This window comes from Salvelinus namaycush, chromosome 28, assembly GCF_016432855.1.
Source record: "Salvelinus namaycush isolate Seneca chromosome 28, SaNama_1.0, whole genome shotgun sequence".
In the NCBI taxonomy this organism is placed as follows: Eukaryota; Metazoa; Chordata; class Actinopteri; order Salmoniformes; family Salmonidae; genus Salvelinus; species Salvelinus namaycush.
Window position 1 is genome coordinate 15339464 of NC_052334.1, and position 21032 is coordinate 15360495.

A 21032-nucleotide genomic window follows, 5' to 3' on the forward strand; every position below is an offset into this window, starting at 1 on the left:
AGAGTTTGTGTGGGAGAGAGAGGCAGGTAAAAGAAACTGCAGGCTTTATCCTCATGTATCTCTCAGCCAAGCCAAACACATTGAAAGTGGTTATATAACAGAACATGTTTTGTTTGCTATACCCGTTTCAAATGATGTCATTTCAAGGATATCATTATGTCAATGTCACATGCATCACCTGTGTGAGACGGAGATGATGAAGCTGTGACTGTCTTTCTTTTCACCACGTCTTTAGAGCCGTCTGATTTCCCCTGCTGATTCATGTCTGGGGACGACATCAAAGCCCACAGAGGTCATACCTAAATGGAGTGAAAAGAGGACGGAGAGAAAGAAAAAAGAGAAAAAGTTTGTCTTTAATAGAAATCTCTGAAGCAGCCTTAGAAACATGGGGGAGGGGAATCTGCAAGTGTGTGAGGGCGAGAGATGGAGAGCGGGTGAGAGAGAAGAAGGGGGTGGCTTGCGTTGGTGTTCAAATAAGAGACCATTTGTCAAATAATCAGTGCCTCTGAGCAGATGGATGCTTTACATGGTTTCTTAAACCTTTAGTTTCTTCATTTCAGAAATGATGTATTCTGGAGCGCAAGCAAGCAAAGAGATGGATTAATCAGCTGCCATGGCAATGACAAGTTTTTGACTAATTTATTGATGGGGACAGTTGAAATTGATGACAGCAGAGACTAGTATGAGGAGAAGGCGATGCGGAGATAGACAAAGGGAAATACTTTGGGGGTTCTGAATGGACCAACACAGAGAGAACAGTGAGTTACCCAGCATCATGTTGAAGTCGTGTGTTATTTTTTTGAGGCTGCAACTCTATTCAACACCTTTGCAAATCTGTTTTTGTGTTGGCTGCAGTTCTGTCAGAGCAATCGAGCAAAATTGTTCTTGAATATGCCTCTATGACAAAAATAATTTCTCCGAGCTCCTCTACTGGTATTATTGAGCGGAGAGAGAGAGAGGCAGTTTTAATAGACTTTACAGATGGCACTCAATCTGAATATTTCTCATATTTGTAATTGACTATTGCATGATGAAAAGGAATGAGCTGACATGCATCATACTCATTTTTAAGTTGTCTCACTGCACTTCTTTTATATCTAGTATATTTCAATTACCACCTCTTTTTAGACTACTCTTTTTGGAACATTTACTGACAGTAATTTTTGCTGGTGGTGGATAGAACACTATGGGCAAGCCTCTTAGTCGACCGGGTTGCTGCAGGCAGAGCTCCTGCTGCCTGGAGAAGAGTGTGGATGGGGATGGCTACAATGAGGACGGTTACATCCCCCAGCGCTCCATCTACGACACCATGTGTATCAATGAACAGATTGACCATGGCTCTGCTCAGAGCACCATAACCTCCAGGGGAGGCCAGGACAACAACTTCTCCAGCAACGGCAACCTAGGGGTAGGTGCTTGCGGGGACATGATCACGTTCGAGGCACGATCCAAAACTCCCATACCTTCCATGGGTAGGAGGCTAGACGAAAGGGTGATATTTGACCAGCTGAAGCTGGTTGAAGCTGGCCAGAGCAGCCGTTCCCCAGGGGGGTTTGGGGGGAGGTCAGTGTCCCCCAGTTTCTCCTTGATGTCAGCCCCTGGGGGAAATTCCTCCTCCAGTGGCAAGAGACATCAACACCAGCATGACAGCGGCAAGAGAGGGGACAGCGGCCAGCGCTCCTGGAAAGTCCTAACACCCCCCAAACATCTTGAGCATCTAGAACTCTCATCTGGAGATGTAATGGAGAAGAATTTCTTAAATCCTTTCTACTCACAACACAACATGACCTCCCCTCTGATCTCACCCTTCTCTGGGTCACCCCTTTCCTCTGGCTGTCACACCCCTGTGTTCTACTCCCCAGCCAAGCCCCTTCCGTTTCAGTATCAGAGCTTCATCTTCGAAGAATCACCCCCCTCTCAGCCTCGTCACCCCCCTCCCAAACCCCCTCTCGCCCAGCTCTCTGTCACGGCACTCCAATGTGTTCAAGAGGATCTCAGAAGGATAGGAGGAAGAGACAGAGAAACAGAAAGAAAGAATGAGAAAGGGGGAGAGATTGAGAAAAAAAGGGCGGTATCCCACTCAGTGGGCTCTATGTCTCAAGAGGAGAATGTTGGGGTTTTTGGTTTTGCGCTGAGGACGAAGGCACTGGACTCAGCCATTGACAATGATTCTCCCTTCTCTCCAGAGCCATCCCGTGACACTACCCCCCTCTTGCTCGATCAGATTTCCCCAGGACCTGCCCCTGCTCGTGCTGTGAGCCCCCAGCCTATGGAATCCACCTGGCCTCGCAGGCTGATTGTAAGGAAGAGAACTGTTAGACAAGGTGGTGCAATCCATAACTTTCCTATCCTTCCCCCTCTGCCCTCCCTGGTGGTGCTTAGTGCCATGGAGAAAAAAAATCTTCCCCACCTCACCCCTTTCTCTGAGCACCAGGGTAAATTGATAGGGTTGGTGGGTAGGGTGGGTTACTCCTTGAAGGAGCAACACTTGGAAAATTGGAGGGTCTTCTCTGCAAAAAAACCTCTCCAAAAACCAGAGAAGGAAGGGAAAGGAGGGGAGGAGCCAGAATGTAGAAGCAGCAATGGCACTGAGTCATGTATAAAGGAGGGAGATCCAGAAAGCAAGGAGCAGGAGGGTGGAGCAAGAGGTGGCGGTGCTGAGGGGAAGGAGGTGGAGGAGTGGGACACGGTGCTCGGTATGGTGAACACACTGTGGGATGAAGGCTGGGGGGATGCAGAGTCTTCCACTGGCTCTCTGAGGCACTGGCCTCTGCTCAAACCCCCTTCTGGGTTTGGAGGATCTCACCCACCCTCTAGTGCTGCTTCTGAACTCTCTCTCCTGGAGCTGGAGAAAAGGGCTAAGGATGTAGAAATGGAGCTTGTAGCAGAACAATGTCTGACAGATTCTCTGAGAAAGAAAGCTTCACAGCTCACAGCAGGGCAGTCTGTTGTTTCTGGAAGTGTCTCTGAACCTGAGCAGATCAGTACCAAACCCAGCCTGGAACTCTTTGCCATGGGGTGTTCAACAGGGACAAAAAATGTCAAGGAAGATGGTTCGCCTGATTTCAACCTGACCTTGGAGTCAGACTCAAGTGGAGTCTTCATGTCCAACCCCAGTCAGACCAGCCAGGAAGACAACGCCTCAGATGGTAGTGACAGACCCTTGACTGAGTCAGACTTGGGGAGCAACACATCTCTGGACCAGGATAAAGACGAGGTGGCATTTAAAGACTGGGGGAGGGAGGAGAGCACCGAGCTTCAGTGGTGCTACCCATCACTCTTAAAGATCTCCTCTCACTGTGAGGGATATGGAATTGAGGAAGAAGCACCTTTGATGAAAGACACTGAAATGGGTGACATGCAATCCACCAACAATGAAGGGCCTGATAATCCAGATCTACATGATGGTTTCACCCCTTTAAACCAGGCAGAATTGAAACCAAGGAACAAGAGTGTTAAGATCATATCTGGCACTGACTCCCCACTCCCCTTGTCCCCCTCCAGACATGAGATACCACGGAAGAAGTCAGGCCTGGACAGCAGTGACCTGGATCCGTTTGTCACTACAGATAGTTTTGTATACCTGGCTGTGTCTGTGCTCCCTGATGTCTCACTAGCACAGGAGGAGCCCCCCTCTCTCCCCACTGAGTCTACACCCCCAACCTCCCTTTCCAGACCCCTCTGCCCCAACGTTGAGGAGAGTGACTTCCTCTCAACAGATAGCTTTGTGTATCTGGCGGGTCCTGAGTGTCATCTGCTTGCCACAGAAGGCCACTCTTCCTTTATTCGTTGTTCCAAGGGGTCCGACTCCTCCGATGACAGCGGATCCGGAGTGGACTTTGTGCTCGGCTCCATGGTTGGAGACAGTGACTGGGATTCTGATGAGTCCGAGTCCGGCTCTAAGTCTAAACCAATCAAACAACCGACATGGGATCTGTGGGAGGAACTAGAGCAGGAAGTGTTGTCTGATCTATTCTGTGAGGAAGTGAAACCAGTGACAGAGCCAGTGACAGAGGAAATTACAGTCCCTGTAACCGATCAACCGAGGAAGGTTACCTGGCAGTTCAGGGCTGCTGAAGGTTCCACTCGTCAGACGAGTAAAAAAGACACGTCATCCTCTTCATCTTCGTCTTCATCCTCTTCATACTCCTCAACCCACACAGAGGTGTGAGAGGAGAGACACACTGGCTGCGTCTCACATGGCACCCTATTCCCTACATAATTCACTGCTTTTGACCAGGACCCATTGGGAATAGGGTGCCATTTGGGACACATCCAAAGTCTGAGTCTGGTTCATAGTTGTTGATCTCACAGTGATTAAGGCAGCCTGTGACATTCTTTTGATTAAATTCTAAATGAGTTTTTAAGGTTTTTAACACCATAACCAATTGATTCAGTCATACGTTTTGGTATTCATGCTTCATTTAAGTAAAGATAGTCATAGTAAATACAACCTTAATAAGAGCTTCATTCTTCATAGATTTATATTGCCATATAAGCAAAATTGAAGAATTCTCCTTCTACAGTTGCTTTATTTAATATATTTTCTGTTGCATCAAATAAGTTACATATAATTTGTCAAGTTGATTGATATTGAAATACTGTTGGATTTTCATTTACAGTATTTATGTTTAATCTGATTGTTAGACATGCCTACACATTTGCTATATACACTGAGTGTACAAAACATTAGAAACACCTTCCTAATTTTGAGTTGCGCATCCAATTTTTACCTAGAACAGCCTTAATTCGTCGGAGCATGGACTCTTCAAGGTGTCGAAAGCGTTCCACAGGGATGCGGGCCCATGTTGATTCCATTGCTTCCCACAGTTGTGTCAAGTTGGCTGGATGTCCTTTGGGGGGTAGACCATTCTTGATACACATGGGAAACTGTTGAGTGTGAAAAACCCAGCAGCGTTGCAGTTCTTGATTATTTGTCTTTACCCATGCAGCCTCTGAATGGCACACATACACAATCCATGTCTCAATTGTTTCATGGCTTAATTTAACAAGTGACACCCATAAGGGATCATAGCTTTATCCTGGATTCACCTGGTCAGTATGTCATGGAAAGAGCAGGTGTTACTGTTTTTCAGTATATTTCATTTATGAAAAGTGTTGATTGGGTCTTGTATAAATGAAAATCATGAGTGAATGTGGTATATTTTATCATTGGTATATTTGGTATATTTTATCATTTCCCAGCGTCGCCCGGGTAAGGGTTTGGCCGGGGTAGGCCGTCATTGTAAATAAGAATTTGTTCTTAACTGGCTTGCCTAGTTAAATAAAGGTTAAATAAACATTTTTTGCCAAATATATAATAAAGTGCTCTGAAATAAATGTTGCATTGTAAAGCTATGAAGATTTCTTGCAGTTAACTATTGATCTACAGTAGCCTACCTTGCCTGATTCTTGATGGTGTATAATACTAAGTGATGCATATACATAAAGGGAGCTATTGTAAAGCTTTTATGTACAACTTGTTGTTGAAATGCATAAATGTGCAAATAAATACCTTGACTTGGTGGCTCTAATGGGGATTCTGTGTCACCTGCATTTTGTCTGTTGGGAAAAGTAAGCCCCACATTTATTTTTTCTACATTTTTCTTTTACCACTGCAAGTGAATACATCCAAGGGCGACACCCCTCTATTGCAGAAATGTAGGGCTCTGTCTATCTATTTCAGGCAAAATTAATTAGATCATTGTGAACCAGGCCAGTGAGGTGGCAGTGGATGTGATAATGGGGTGGGGGCTGTCGTAATTAATAGTTAATTTGTATGTCAGCTATAATTCACACGAGGATCAGTACCCACATCTGAGGAGGCTGACAGACAAACTGTTGTGTTTGTGTCTGAGTAGTAGTTCATTGGGTTTGTTTGTGCCATCTTGCCACTCCTTGCCATTCCAAACATGACAAGGAGTGGCATGATTGCACAAACAGACTAGTATGGAAAGAATTGAAGGCCGGAACACTCATCTTTAAACCTTGCTTGAATATTACAATGCATTTTTAATGTTGAGCGAGCTTTGCTCCTTTTCCTTTTCATTGAACAGACTAGTACCCAGGCTAATAGTATACGAATGGCCTTTCATCACAGCCACAGTGTTTGTCTGGGCGACTAACCTCTCAATACCATTACTGTGTCACTCACTCATATGCGCCACTGTTCTTTTTTTTTAGTCTTTTTGTTTGAAGAAGGAATCATTGTTCCCCCAACCCAAATAAGTGGCACAGTTGACATTGAGCTCTGGCACATTGAATGACAGAGATGACATCAACCTTTTGTTTGAGCATCTTGAGGAAGGAGACTTCTCCAGTGTACGTTTGACAGGGCACGACATTAAAAAAATACACAGCACATGTTCATGCAATGAGGATCTCTCATAATCATGAATATTGTGGCTTCGGTGTGCTTCAAACACACCAGACGTGGTTATTGCATAATTGATTGATTCTGCTAAGGATTATTATTGAGAATATCTATTCTACAGTGCCTTCAGAATGTATTCACACCCCTTTACTGTTTCCATTTTGTTGTGCATGAATTTAAAATGAATTACATTGAGATTTTTTGTCACTATACACAATATCCCATAATGTCAAAATGAAATTATATATATATTTTTTCAAATTAATTAAAAATGAAAAGCTGAAATTGTCACGTTCTAACCCTAGTTCTTTTGTTATTTCTTTGTTTTAGTGTGGTCAGAGCGTGAGTTGGGTGGGTTATCTATGTTCGTTTTTCTATGTTGGTTTTTTCGTTTGGCCTGGTATGATTCTCAATCAGAGGCAGGTGTCGTTAGTTGTCTCTGATTGAGAATCATACTTAGGTAGCCTTTTTTCACCTGGGTTTCGTGGGTGGTTATTTTCCGTGTCAATGTTTGTCCCACACGGAACTGTTTCGGTTTGTATTTCACTTATTGTTTTGTTTCTGTGTTCGTTTGTCTCATTAAAATATATTATGGACACATACCACGCTGCGCATTGGTCCGACATTTCTTACTCCTCGTCAGATGAAGAGGAGGACGAAGAAAACCGTGACAGAACCACCCACCAACAAAGGACCAAGCAGTGTGGTAACGGGCAAAAGCAGCAGCAGCAGCAGCAGCGATCGCAGGACTCTTGGACCTGGGAGGAGATTCTGGACGGCAAGGGACCCTGGGCACAGGCTGGAGAGTATCGCCGCCCCAAAGCTGAGGTGGAGGCAGCGAACGCGGAGAGGCGGTGGTATGAGGAGGCTGCACGTAAGCGCGGCTGGAAGCCAGAGAGGCAGCCCCAAAAATGTCTTGGGGGGGCACACGGGGAGTGTGGCTAAGCCAGGTAGGAGACCTGAGCCAACTCCCCGTGCTTACCTTGGAGAGAGGGATCGGGCAGGCACTGTGTTATGAGGCGCACGGTGTCCCCGGTGAGCAGGCATAGCCCGGTGCGGTACATAGCAGCGCCTCGTATCGGCTGGGCTAGAGTGGGCATCGAGCCAGGTGCCATGAAGCCGGCTCAACGCATCTGGTCTCCAGTGCGTCTCCTCGGGCCGGGGTACATGGCACCAGCCCTACGCATGGTGTCCCCGGTTCGCCAGCACAGCCCAGTGCGGCCTACTCGACCTAGCCGCACTGGCTTGGCTACGGGGAGCATTCAGCCAGGTAGGGTTGGGCAGGCTCGGTGCTCGAGACCTGTAGTGCGCCTTCACGTTCCGGTCTATCCGGTGCCACCTCCACGCACCAGCCCTCCGGTGGCAGCCCCCCGCACCAGGCTGTCTCTCCGTCTCCGCACTACAGGTGCTCCCGCCTGCTCAGCGCCGCCAGAGTCTTCCTCCTGTCCAGCGCCGCCAGAGTCTTCCTCCTGTCCAGCGCCGCCAGAGTCTTCCTCCTGTCCAGCGCCGCCAGAGTCTTCCTCCTGTCCAGCGCCGCCTGAGTCTTCCTCCTGTCCAGCGCCGCCTGAGTCTTCCTCCTGTCCAGCGCCGCCTGAGTCTTCCTCCTGTCCAGAGGGGCCCTTTTAGTAGGGTTGCCAGTCCAAGGTCGCCGCTCAAAGGACGCCACTAAAGCGGACTATGGTGGAGTGGGGTCCACGTCCCGCGCCAGAGCCGCCATCGCGGACAGATGCCCACCCAGACCCTCCCCTATAGGTTCAGGTTTTGCGGCCGGAGTCTTCACCTTGGGGGGGGGGGTACTGTCACGTTCTGACCCTAGTTCTTTTGTTATTTCTTTGTTTTAGAGTGGTCAGAGCGTGAGTTGGGTGGGTTATCTATGTTCGTTTTTCTATGTTGGTTTTTTTGTTTGGCCTGGTATGATTCTCAATCAGAGGCAGGTGTCGTTAGTTGTCTCTGATTGAGACTCATACTGAGGTAGCCTTTTTTCACCTGGGTTTCGTGGGTGGTTATTTTCCGTGTCAGTGTTTGTCCCACACGGAACTGTTTCAGTTTGTATTGTTTTGTTTCTGTGTTCGTTTGTTTCATTAAAATATATTATGGACACATACCACGCTGCGCATTGGTCCGACATTTCTTACTCCTCGTCAGATGAGGAGGACGAAGAAAACCGTGACAGAAATGTCTTGAGTCAATAAGTATTCCAACCCTTTTTTATGGCAAGTGTAAATAAGTCCAGGAGTAAAATTTGCTTAACAAGTCACATAAGTTCCATGGACTCACTCCATGTGCAATAATAGTGTTTAACATGATTTTTTATAACTACCTCATCTCTGTAACCCACACATATAATTATCTGTAAGGTCCCTCAGTCGAGCAGTGAATTTCAAACACAGATTTAGCCACAATGACCAGTTAGGTTTTCCAATGCCTCGCAAAGAAGGGCACCTATTGGTAGAATTTTTTTTTAAAGCATTTTTAAAGCAGACATTGAATATCCGTTTGAGCATGGTGAAGTTATTCATTGCACTTTCGATGGTGTATCAATACACCCAGTCACTACAAAGATATTTCTGTATTTCATTTCAAAAAGTTAGCAAACATTTCTAAAAACATGTTTTCGCTTTTATTCAGGCTGTAACACAACAATGTGGAATAAGTCGAGGGGCGTGGCTACTTTCTGAAGGCTCTCTATATTAGCCTGGTCCCAGATCTGTTTGTGCTCTTGCCAAGTCCATTGGCATGACAACCCACATGAAAAAATACTATAGTATACTATGGTATACAGTGTATTCAGACCCCTTGACCTGGAGCCAGTGGGTTTGTCGACGAGTATGAAGCGAGGGCCAGCCAACGAGAGCGTACAGGTCGCAGTGGTGGGTAGTATATGGGGCTTTGGTGACAAAATGGATGGCACTGTGATAGACTGCATCCAATTTATTGAGTAGGGTATTGGAGGCTTTTGTAAATGACATTGCCGAAGTCGAGGATCAGTAGGATGGTCAGTTTTACGAGGGTATGTTTGGCAGCATGAGTGAAGGATGCTTTGTTGCGAAAAAGGAAGCCAATTCTAGATGTAACTTTGGATTGGAGATGTTTGATGTGAGTCTGGAAGGAGAGTTTACAGTCTAACCACACACCTAGGTATTTGTAGTTGTCCACATATTCTAAGTCAGAACCGTCCAGAGTAGTGATGCTGGACGGGCGGGCAGGTGCAGGCAGCGATCGGTTGAAGAGCGTGCATTTAGTTTTACTTGTATTTAAGAGCAATTGGAGGCCACGGAAGGAGAGTTGTATGGCATTGAAGCTCGTCTGGAGGGTTGTTAACACAGTGTCCAAAGAAGGGCCAGAAGTATACAGAATGGTGTCGTCTGCGTAGAGGTGTATCAGAGACTCACCAGCAGCAAGAGCGACATCATTGATGTGCTATATATTTACAGGTAACTATAGTATAAATACTGTGGTAAAAGAATACTGTAGTATACACCATAGTAATTAATGTAGTGTTTTTTTGTGGATTGTTGTATACTGCAGTATTCACTGTTTTTGTGGACTCTACTATACTGTATTTTTTACTGTAGTGTTTTAGCGGACACTACTGTAGCATTTACTATAGTGTTTTTGTTTTATTATAATTGACATAGAAGTGGAGGCTTTCTCCTTCTGGAAACCTATTGGAGAGATACTAAAAGAGCACATTTTCCATAACCTCTAGGTAGGTAGGCCTGAACAGATAGTTCAGAACTTATGTGGTTTTCTATAAACTTGTGGGTAGGTCTGAACAGATAGTTCAGAACTTATGTGGTTTTCTATAAACTTGTGGGTAGGTCTGAACAGATAGTTCAGAGCTTCTTCTCTTTCTATAAACTGTAGGGAACACAATATATGGTCTATACTTGAAATTTAGGATTCTCAATTTTGTGTGGCAAAAATTGCGATATGGAGGAATGGGTAAGGTTTATGCAAATAAAATACTGTAGTATTTACTATTATCATTAGAGAATAAAGAAATGACATTTTTTCAGATTAAACATGTTTATTTTCTCACTCAATTTTTTCAAGGAGTATGTGGGGGTGCATGCTGTGTGCTTGTTTCTACAGTGTGATATGTAGCCAACTAGGACACTGCATGAGTGGGTGTAACCGAGTGGGTGAATCATGCAGTAGAATATCTGCCAGGTGCTACACTTGTTGAATCGACATTGTTTCCACGTCGTTTCAATGAAATAACGTTGAACCAACGTGGAATAGACATCTGTGCCCAGTGGGATCAGACCATACTAGAATGAGGGACAATAAGCATGGCAACGAGAGAGCACTAAAGGAAATTGTTATTGTGGTTAGATGACAGAGGGAAGAATAGAGTGAGGGAGAGGGTGTGTTGATAATGGAGAAATGGAATTGTAGGAGGGAAGTACAAGTAAAAGGGCAACAGGTGTCACTTATGTAACGTTAAGGCAGGCAATGTGCTGTGCTGTGGATGGAGTGTGCTATTTTAAAAGGCGTTTTAGCTGAGAGAGAGAGACAGTGTGGGCTGAGGCTTTAGAACGCAGACGGGGATAGAACCAGTGAGAGAGAGAGACAGTGTGGGCTGAGGCTTAGAACGCAGACGGGGATAGAACCAGTGAGAGAGAGAGACAGTGTGGGCTGAGGCTTTAGAACGCAGATGGGGATAGAACCAGTGAGAGAGAGAGACAGTGTGGGCTGAGGCTTTAGAACGCAGACGGGGATAGAACCAGTGAGAGAGAGAGACAGTGTGGGCTGAGGCTTTAGAACGCAGACGGGGATAGAACCAGTGAGAGAGAGAGTAAAAAGAGAGGATTTCAGAAAAGGGAGAGCTTTTAAATTGATCTGTTTAATAATTTTTGTTGTAGCTTTTGAACCGTGCAAAGATTGTTGTGACCTTTTGAATTGTATAAAGGTTGTTGCCTTTATATCGTGTAAAGCATACAGCAGGAAAAGGGTATTGAATTGTCTGTGGTGGCAATGCAAATTCCTTTTTGTAGAAGAGTGAGAGGTGATTTCATTTGCATGGTGTTCTGAGTGAGTGAGGTGAACATTGCACATTTCAAAATGACTGAGAGTGGGTGTCGTTGCCTTTGTTATGGCCATCAGCCTTTGAGTCATGCGCACAATAAATATTCAATTGAATAGGTTGGAAACAGGTTTCCTTTGATATTCTATACTTCAATTTTCATTGGGGACTAGACCTGACCTAGCCTACTACTAAGCCCTCTACATAGAGTTAGGGGTTACGGACAGTGCCTTAATTATTACAACAACAAAAAATATACTGCATATATATCTTAAAAAATACACACATTTTCACCCCTGTATGTATTTGGACAGTGAAGCTAAAATTCTAAATCTGACTCTATACATATTGGTCATATTGGCGACAGTACAGAATGTCACCTCATATTTGAGGGCAGTTTCATACATGCAGTATCTGTTTTACCATTTAGAAATGAAAGCACTTTATGTACCCACAGTAGTCCCCCCATTTGAAGATGTCATACGTATTTGGACAAATTCACTTAAAGTGTATTCAAGTAGTCAAAAGTTTAGTATTTGGTCCCATATTCATTGCACACTATAACTACATCAAGCTTGTGACAACAAACTTGTTGAATGCATTTGCAGGACCGGATTAAGAAATCATAGGCCCCGGGGTTACAAAACCTTCTATGGATTATATGTTTAGGGCCACAACGCAACAAGCTGTAGCCTATATTTGGCGCACATGCTGCCCAAACTGCAGCCTTCCTGACACTTTATGTTGGTGTTTCCTTAATTTTGGCAGATACCTGTATGTGCTTGTGATAAAAAAAAATGTTTATAAACTATTGATCGTCTCGGTCTAAATTATATTTTGAACATTTAGAGCGGGCTTCTGTGGTTGGAAAAAAATTACATTATAATAAAATCAAAAACGTAAGTCAATCAAATTTATTTATAAAGCCCTTCTTACATCAGCTGATGTCACAAAGTGCTGTACAGAAACCCAGCCTAAAACCTCAAGCAGCAAGCAATTCAGGTGTAGAAGCACGGTGGCTAGGAAAAACTCCCTAGAAAGGCCAGAACCTAGGAAGAAACCAAGAGAGGAACCAGGCTATGAGGGGTGGCCAGACCTCTTCTGGCTGTGCCGGGTGGAGATTATAACAGAACATGGCCAAGATGTTCAAATGTTCATAGATGACCAGCAGGGTCAAATAATAATAATCACAGTGGTTGTAGAGGGTGCAACAGGTCAGCACCTCAGGAGTAAATGTCAGTTGGCTTTTCATAGCCGATCATTCAGAGTATCTCTACCGCTCCTGCTGTTTCTAGAGAGTTGAAAACAGCAGGTCTGGGACAGGTAGCATGTCCGGTGAACAGGTCAGGGTTCCATAGCCGCAGGCAGAACAGTTGAAACTGGAGCAGCAGCACGACCAGGTGGACTGGGGACAGCAAGGAGTCATCAGGCCAGGTAGTCCTGAGGCATGGTCCTAGGGATCAGGTCCTCCGAGAGAGAGAGAGAAAGAAAGAAAGAAGGAAAGAGAGAGAGAGAGAGAGAATTAGAGAGAGCATACTTAAATTCACACAGGACACCGGATAAGACAGGAGAAATACTCCAGATATAACAGACTGACCCTAGCCCCCCGACACATAAACTATTGCAGCATAAATACTAGAGGCTGAGACAGGAGGGGTCAGGAGACACCGTGGCCCTGTCTGACAATACCCCCGGACAGGGCCAAACAGGCAGGATATAACCCCACCCACTTTGCCAAAGCACAGCCCTCACACCACTAGAGGGATATCTTCAACCGCCAACTGACCATCCTGTGACAAGGCCGAGTATAGCCCACGAAGATCTCCCCCACGGCACAACTCAAGGTGGGTGGGGGGGTGGGGGGGCCTACCCGGACAGGAAGATCACGTCTGTGACTCAACCCACTCAAGTGACGCACCCCTGTTAGGGATGGCATGGAAGAGCACCAGTAAGCCAGTGACCCAGCCCCTGTAATAGCGTTTGAGGCAGAGTCCTAGTGGGTCCCAGTGGAGAGAGGGGAACCGAGACAGCAAGGGTGGTTCGTTGCTCCAGTGCCTTTCCGTTCACCTTCACACTCCTGGGCCAGACTACACTCAATCATAGGACCCACTGAAGAGATGAGTCTTCAATAAAGACTTAAAGGTCGAGACCGAGTCTGCGTCTCTCACATGGATAGGCAGACCATTCCATGAAAATGGAGCTCTATAGGAGAAAGCCCTGCCTCCAGCTGTTTACTTGGAAATTCTAGGGACAGTTAGGATGCCTGCGTCTTGTGACCGTAGCGTACGTGTAGGTATGTACGGCAGGACCAAATCGGAAAGATAGGTAGGAGCAAGCCCATGTAATGCTTTGTAGGTCAGCAGTAAAACCTTGAAATCAGCCCTTGCCTTAACAGGAAGCCAGTGTAGAGAGGCTAGCACTGGAGTAATATGATCAACTTTTTTGGTTCTAGTCAAGATTCTAGCAGCCGTGTTTAGCACTAACTGAAGTTAATTTAGTACTTTATCCGGGTAGCCGGAAAGTAGAGCATTGCTGTTGTCTAACCTAGAAGTGACAAAAGAATGGATTAGTTTTTCTGCATCATTTTTGGACAGAAAGTTTCAGATTTTTGCAATGTTACGTAGATGGAAAAAAGCTGTCCTTGAAACAATCTTGATATGTTCGTCAAAAGAGAGATCAGGGTCCAGAGTAACGCCGAGGTCGTTCATAGTTTTATTCGAGACGACTGTACAACCATCAAGATTAATTGTCAGATTCAACAGAAGAGCTCTTTGTTTCTTGGGACCTAGAACAAGCATCTCTGTTTTGTCTGAGTTTAAAAGTAGAACATTTGCCGCCATCCACTTCCTTCTGTCTGAAACACAGGCTTCCAGGGAGGGCAATTTTGGGGCTTCACCATGTTTCATCAAAATGTGCAATTGTGTGTCGTCCGCATAGCAGTGAAAGTTAACATTATGCTTCCGAATGACATCATCAAGAGGTAGAATATATAGTGAAAACAACAGTGGTCCTAAAACGGAGCCTTGAGGAACAGCGAAATTTACAGTTGATTTGTCAGAGGACAAACCAGCCACAGAGACAAACTGATATCTTTCCGACAGATAAGATCTAAAGCAGGCCAGAACTTGTCCGTGTAGACCAATTTGGGTTTCCAATCTCTCCAAAAAAATGTGGTGATCGATGGTATCAAAAGCAGCACTAAGGTCTAGGAGCACGAGGACAGATGCAGAGCCTCGGTCTGACGCCATTAAAAGGTCATTTACCACCTTCACAAGTGCAGTCTCAGTGCTATGATGGGGTCTAAAACCAGACTGAAGCATTTCGTATACATTGTTTGTCTTCAGGAAGGCAGTGAGTTGCTGCGCAACAGCTTTTTCAAAAAAAATTGATAGGAATGGGAGATTCGATATAGGCCATTAGTTTTTTATATTTTCTGGGTCAAGGTTTAGCTTTTTCAAGAGAGGCTTTATTACTGCCACTTTTAGTGAGTTTGTACACATCCGGTAGACAGAGAGCCGTTCATTATGTTCAACATAGGAGGGCCAAGCACAGAAAGCAGCTCTTTCAGTAGTTTAGTTGGAATAGGGTCCATTATGCAGCTTGACGGTTTAGAGGCCATGATTATTTTCATCAATGTGTCAAGAGATTTAGTATTAAAAAACTTGAGTGTCTCCCTTGATCCTAGGTCCTGGCAGAGTTGTGCAGACTCAGGACAACTGAGCTTTGGAGGAATACGCAGATTAAGTCCGTAATTTGCTTCTCGTCAAAGAAATTCATGAATGTATCACTGCTGAAGTGAAAGCCATCCTCTCTTGGGGAATGCTGCTTTTTAGTTAGCTTTGCGACAGTATCAAAAATATATTTTGGATTGTTCTTATTTTCCTAAATTAAGTTGGGAAAATAGGATGATCGAACAGCAGTGAGGACTCTTCGATACTGCACGGTACTGTCTTTCCAAGCTAGATTCAGGAGTGAGCCCCCTGCAGGCTTGGGCCCAGCCCCTGACTCACACAATTGACCAGTCACCTTTATTTATTATGCAGTTATACAAATTTATTATACAAATTATTAATCAGTTACCCAATCAAGGTAGGCCCCCCAAGTTACCCATGTGGGCCCCCTACCTCCTCTCCTCATCTGACAATTAGCAAAGCGGCAGCAGGCAGTAGCAGGCTGTCTACACTCATTGAGAGCGGGCTCCTGAATCTTCCTGTGGTTAGCGGTTGAAGTGAAAGAATATATACTATATATTTACCCTACCGGTCAAAAGTTTTCAAACACCTACTCATTCAAGGGTTTTTCTTTATTTTTACTATTTTCTACATTGTAGAATAATAGTGAAGGCATCAAAACTGTAAAATAGCACATATAGAATCATGTAGTAACCAAAAGAGTCTTAAACAAATCAAAATATATTTGAGATTCTTCAAATAGCTATCCTTTGCTTTGATGACAGCTTTGAACACTCTTTGCATTCTCTCAACCAGCTTCACCTGGATGCTTTTCCAACAGTCTTGAAGGAGTTCCCACATATGCTGAGCACTTGTTGGCTGCTTTTCCTTCACTCTGCGGTCCGACTCATCTCAAACCATCACTCTCCTTCTTGGTCAAATAGGGTGTGCAAAGCGGTCATCAAAGCAAAGGGTGGCTACTTTGAAGAATCGCAAATATAAAATTGATTTTGATATATTTAACACTTTTTTGGTTACTACATGATTCCATTTGTGTTATTTCATAGTTTTGATGTCTTCACTATTTTTCTACAATGTATAAAATATTACAAATAAAGAAAAACCCTGGACTGGTGTGGGTGTGTCCAAACTTTTGACTGGTACTAATATATATATATATATATATATATATATATATGTATAATAATGTATTTTTAAATTGCTGCCTCGTGCCTGGGCCAAGGGGCTACAGCGCCAGTAAGCCCCTGCATTAATCCGACCTGTGCATTTGCAGTTTGTTTTGGATTGTGTTTTGCCCAATAGGAACTGAATGGAGTATAATGTCTTGTGCCATTTTGGTGTCACTTTTACATTAATATGGATGCTACCATGGTTATCTATAATCATGAATGAATTGTGAAGTATCCTGCTTGTCATCTGAATGCAAGTCGTTACAGAGGGTAGTGCGTATGGCCAGGTACAAAACTGGAGCCAAGCTCTCTGCCATCCAGGACCTCTATACCGAACGGTGCCCTATAAATCGTCAAAGACTCCAGCCACCCAAGTCATAGACTGTTCTCTCTGCTACCACATGGCAAGCGGTACCGATGCACCAAGTCTGGAACCAATAGGACCCTGAACAGCTTCTACCCCTAAGCCATAAGACTACTAAATAGTTAACCAAATAGCTACCCGGACTGCATTGACCCTCTTTGCACTAACTCATTTGACTCATCACATATGCTGCTGCTACTGTTTATTATCTATCCTGTTGCCTAGTTACTTCACCCCTACCTATACAGTATGTACATATCTCCAACAATAACCCCGTACCCCTGCACATCGACTTGCTACTGGTACCCCGTGTATATAAAGTTATTGTTACTCATTGTGTATTTATTCCTTGTGTTATTATTTTTATATATTTTTCTCTCTGCATTGTTGGGAAGGGCCTGTAAGTAAGAATTTCACTGTTAGTCTACACCTGTTGTTTACGAAGCATGTGACAAATAATATTTGATTTGATTTCATCTTGGGAATGGTGAGTAGTTAGCATGTTTTGTATAGCCTCTGTAATTTTCTCACCTGTAAATTTTCATGATTCATTCATGATTTTTGTTAATCATTGCATTATCAGGATTCATTTAGAAATGTTCAGAAACATTTACATTTTAGTCATTTAGCAGACGCTCTTATCCAGAGCGACTTACAGTAGAGTGCATACAGCCTGGGCGCGAACCCAGAGACTCTGGTGGCGCAGCTAGCACTGCGATGCAGTGCCCTAGACCACTGCGCCACCCGGGAGACATCTCATTTACTCACTTAGAAATACAATTATAATTGACTATTAAGTATCTATTGGGAAAAACATAACACACAACCAAAACAAACTGCAAATGCATCCAACAAGCTTGATGTAGTCATTGCCTGCTGGTAATATGGGACCAAATACTAAACTTTTGACTACTTTAATACACTATAAGTGAATTTGTCCAAATACTTATGACGTCTTCAAACGGAGGGACTAGATATATAAAGAGCTTTCATTTCTAAGCGGTACATTCTGTACTGTCGCTTCATATAAAATACTTGATCTCAAATCCAAAATGCTCCAGTATAGAGCAAAATGTACAGTTAGTGCATTCATCTTAATATATCTAGGTGGGACAACCATATATCTCAGTCATAGTAAGTATATTTTTCCTCCATAAAGTAGCTACCCCCAAAGTCAGTGCAATATGGATTTACATTTTAGTCATTTAGCAGACGCTCTTATCCAGAGCGATTTACAGTTAGTGCATTCATCTTTAGATAGCTAGGTGGGACAACCACATATCTAAGTACATTTTTCCTCAGTAAAGTAGCTCTCAGCAAAGTCAGTGCTATATGCACCAAAATCAAACAGATCAGGACTACAGACTTGTGGCAGCAGCCTCCTCTGCCTTCTTCTGTCTGCTGATGTTCTGCTGGCTCCCAATAGTTGGATCTACCCTGATATACAATGACCTCGGCGGAGTGATGTTGGTCACCTCATGGCACTCAGCGAAGAGAAGTCTCTTGTTGGCCTGCCGTACTTTGAACACCTTTTGTAACCGCTTGCCCAACAGATAGAACATCTCCAGGATGCACATGAAGATGCAGACGGCTGAGGAGACCACCATGAAGATGGTGAAGATCTTCTTCTCCGTGGGCCTGGATATGTAGCAGTCCACTGTGTTTGGGCAAGGCTCCAGGGCACACTTGGAGAGACGTGGCATGTCATAGCCATGGTAGATATAGTAGAGAATGTAAAGGAAGGCTGCGTCAACCACGGCCTTGAAGATCAGGCTGACCAGGTAGGTCCACCACAGGCCTCCACGTTTCTTCCCTGGGTTGGCGTACAGGTGAGAGCCCTGGTGCTGGGAAGCATACTTTGAATCCTTCCCCTCGCGATACTTGACGTGAGCCATGACCATGAGAGATGGACAGGTGACGAAGATGAGCTGGAGGGCCCACAGGCGGATGTGTGAGATGGGGAAGATGCTGTCGTAACAGACGTTGGTGCAGCCGGGCTGCCTGGTGTTGCACACAAAGTCCTTGCTCTCGTCTCCCCACACACGCTGGGCGGCAACCACGAACACCATGACACGGAACACAAACACCATGGACAGCCACACACGTCCAAACACGGTGGAGTACTTGTTGACCCCGCTGAGTAGGCTCTCTAGTGCTGACCAGTTCATCCCTGTGGCCTGTCAAACACAGAAGTCAGTCACAAGGCAATATGGTCACACACAGGGTTAAAACAAATCTGTCATAAATTAAATAAATACATAGACTAATCCTGACCACAAAGACACTGACATGGCCAATCTTCAATCCTTTTCAGTGCAGTTAAACACATTATTTTCTGTGTGATGGCATTAGTTCTCGCTTGCTACTCTGTGAGTCTTCACAAAGCAGTGTAGGCATTGACATTACTAAATTCAACACTAAAATGTCCATGAAGAAACCACACCTAGTTTATTTACAATAGAGGAAGTCCATTTATTGTAAAACCAGCACACTTTCAATGAAGGGAAGTTAGATAATTAAATTCTTGACTCATCATTTCATGAATCTAACAAGACCTAAATGGCCTACGGTATGTGTATATGGTTTTGTGTTATGTCCTCTTTAATTGGTCCATGGAGATTAAACTAATCTACCTTCTGATAGGATTTATCTGCTCTAAATGCTTTTAGAGCTTCGAAGCACAGCAATCAATTTTGAAACTGTAGTCCTTATGTAAATAATAAAAATGGAACACGTACTTTTCCATTATGTCAGTAATGACGCCATCATGTAAAATGATACCATTGTATTTTATGTCTCCCACATCCACTCAGACTATTAATTATATATTTACTGTTTGAGCGTAGACCTGTATTTGACAAGTATTCAGTATTCCAGATCGTGATTGTATTTTATTTATTGATTCATTATTACTAAAGTCTTTGCAACAACAGTACTTGCCAGTAAATGGTCATTTAAATGTGTACAGAGGTATTGCAATGTTGGTAGAAAGCAAAAGTGCCTTATCACTACATTCACATCACTGAACAAACAGACGGTGATTGATTTGATGTACTTATAATATAAGGTGTCTTTCAGCGTCCTAAATAGCTATGTCAAATAAAATGTATTATTATCATTATTAGTAAAGACACGTTAAGCACCTTGAGTATAGAACACCTAATGTGTAGAGATAATAAACATACAGTAGGAAACAGGAACGTCTCTTTTGTACAGAGCCTCTACTGTGTCAGGCCTTTCGTACCACTGGATCTCTGAATGTTAAGTTAATTTCTCCTCAATTCCCTAAGACAATATAGTTAAGACATGCATTCATTAAAGTAGGCTGAAAATTACCTTACTTGGGATATGAACTGGGATCAGAAAAATGTAAATATTCCAGCGGAACAAACACAGCAGGAATCTATCCTCAGGTATCTCTCTTTCCTTTCTCAGAAATCCTGCCTGTGTCACATGGAAAACTACCGAGCGCAAACAGCCTAGCCTACCAGCCCCAGGTAGGCTGAGGAGTGAAGACTGTATACTATTGGCAGTGGTGTAGTTTTTTTACCTGCTAAACAAAGGGTGTGTGGGTGTGTGTTTATCTATTCATGAGGACTCAAGGAAACCACACAAGAACAGACCTGTGAATCCAAGCCCACTACCTGAGAGAGAGAGAGAGAGAGAGAGAGAGAGAGAGAGAGAGAGAGAGAGAGAGAGAGAGAGAGAGAGAGAGATGGCTGTGGACTGTGAGAGCATCATAGGCCTACTGTAAGCAGTAAGACTAATATGGCATTTCACACATGTGGAATCCTAAGATTCAGTGGAGGCTGGGGGGAGAAGCTATAGAAGGATGGGCTCATTGTAATGGCTGGAATGGAATTAAATTCAGTGGTATCAAACACATCAAACATATGGAAACCACATGTTTGACTACGTTCCATTTGTTCCATTCCAGCCATTACAATGAACCTGTCCTCCTATAGCTCCTCCCACCAGCCTCCACTGTTAAGATTGGGTAACACAGAATGATGACCTCTATGGCATTTTTTAAAATTGTTTAAATGTAATCTTTATTTAACTAGGCAAGTCAGTTAAGAACAAATTCTTATTTACAATGATGGCCTATTTAGGCCTATTTCATTATGGCAAATTGCTATGGCAATTAATGCATCTACTAGATTTCTTGTCAATGCAGACTGTCTTTGTAGAGTGTCTTTGCCGTCAGAATTGGTCAAACATGCAATATCCTCTATCACCATCAAGGTCTATTATTGAATTAACATGGAATAATCCCTAAAACTATGTTGTATTCTTTCTCCAAATAACTGTGACTCCCTCTAGTGTTGAGAATCTGAATGAAAATGCTCACTGTATTTTTTTCCAATACACACGTTGACGTCACGTACGTCACGTGGTATAATAC

At 43.9% G+C, this 21032-nt stretch overlaps 1 protein-coding gene across 1 annotated transcript; it reads right to left on the reverse strand.

The window, feature by feature from the left end:
* Positions 1-17985: 17985 nt before the first annotated feature.
* Positions 17986-18795, reverse strand: gjb9a (gap junction protein beta 9a). The gene has a single exon (XM_038966996.1). It carries the CDS (start codon positions 18793-18795, stop codon positions 17986-17988), a length of 810 nt encoding a protein of 269 aa, XP_038822924.1.
* Positions 18796-21032: the final 2237 nt, after the last annotated feature.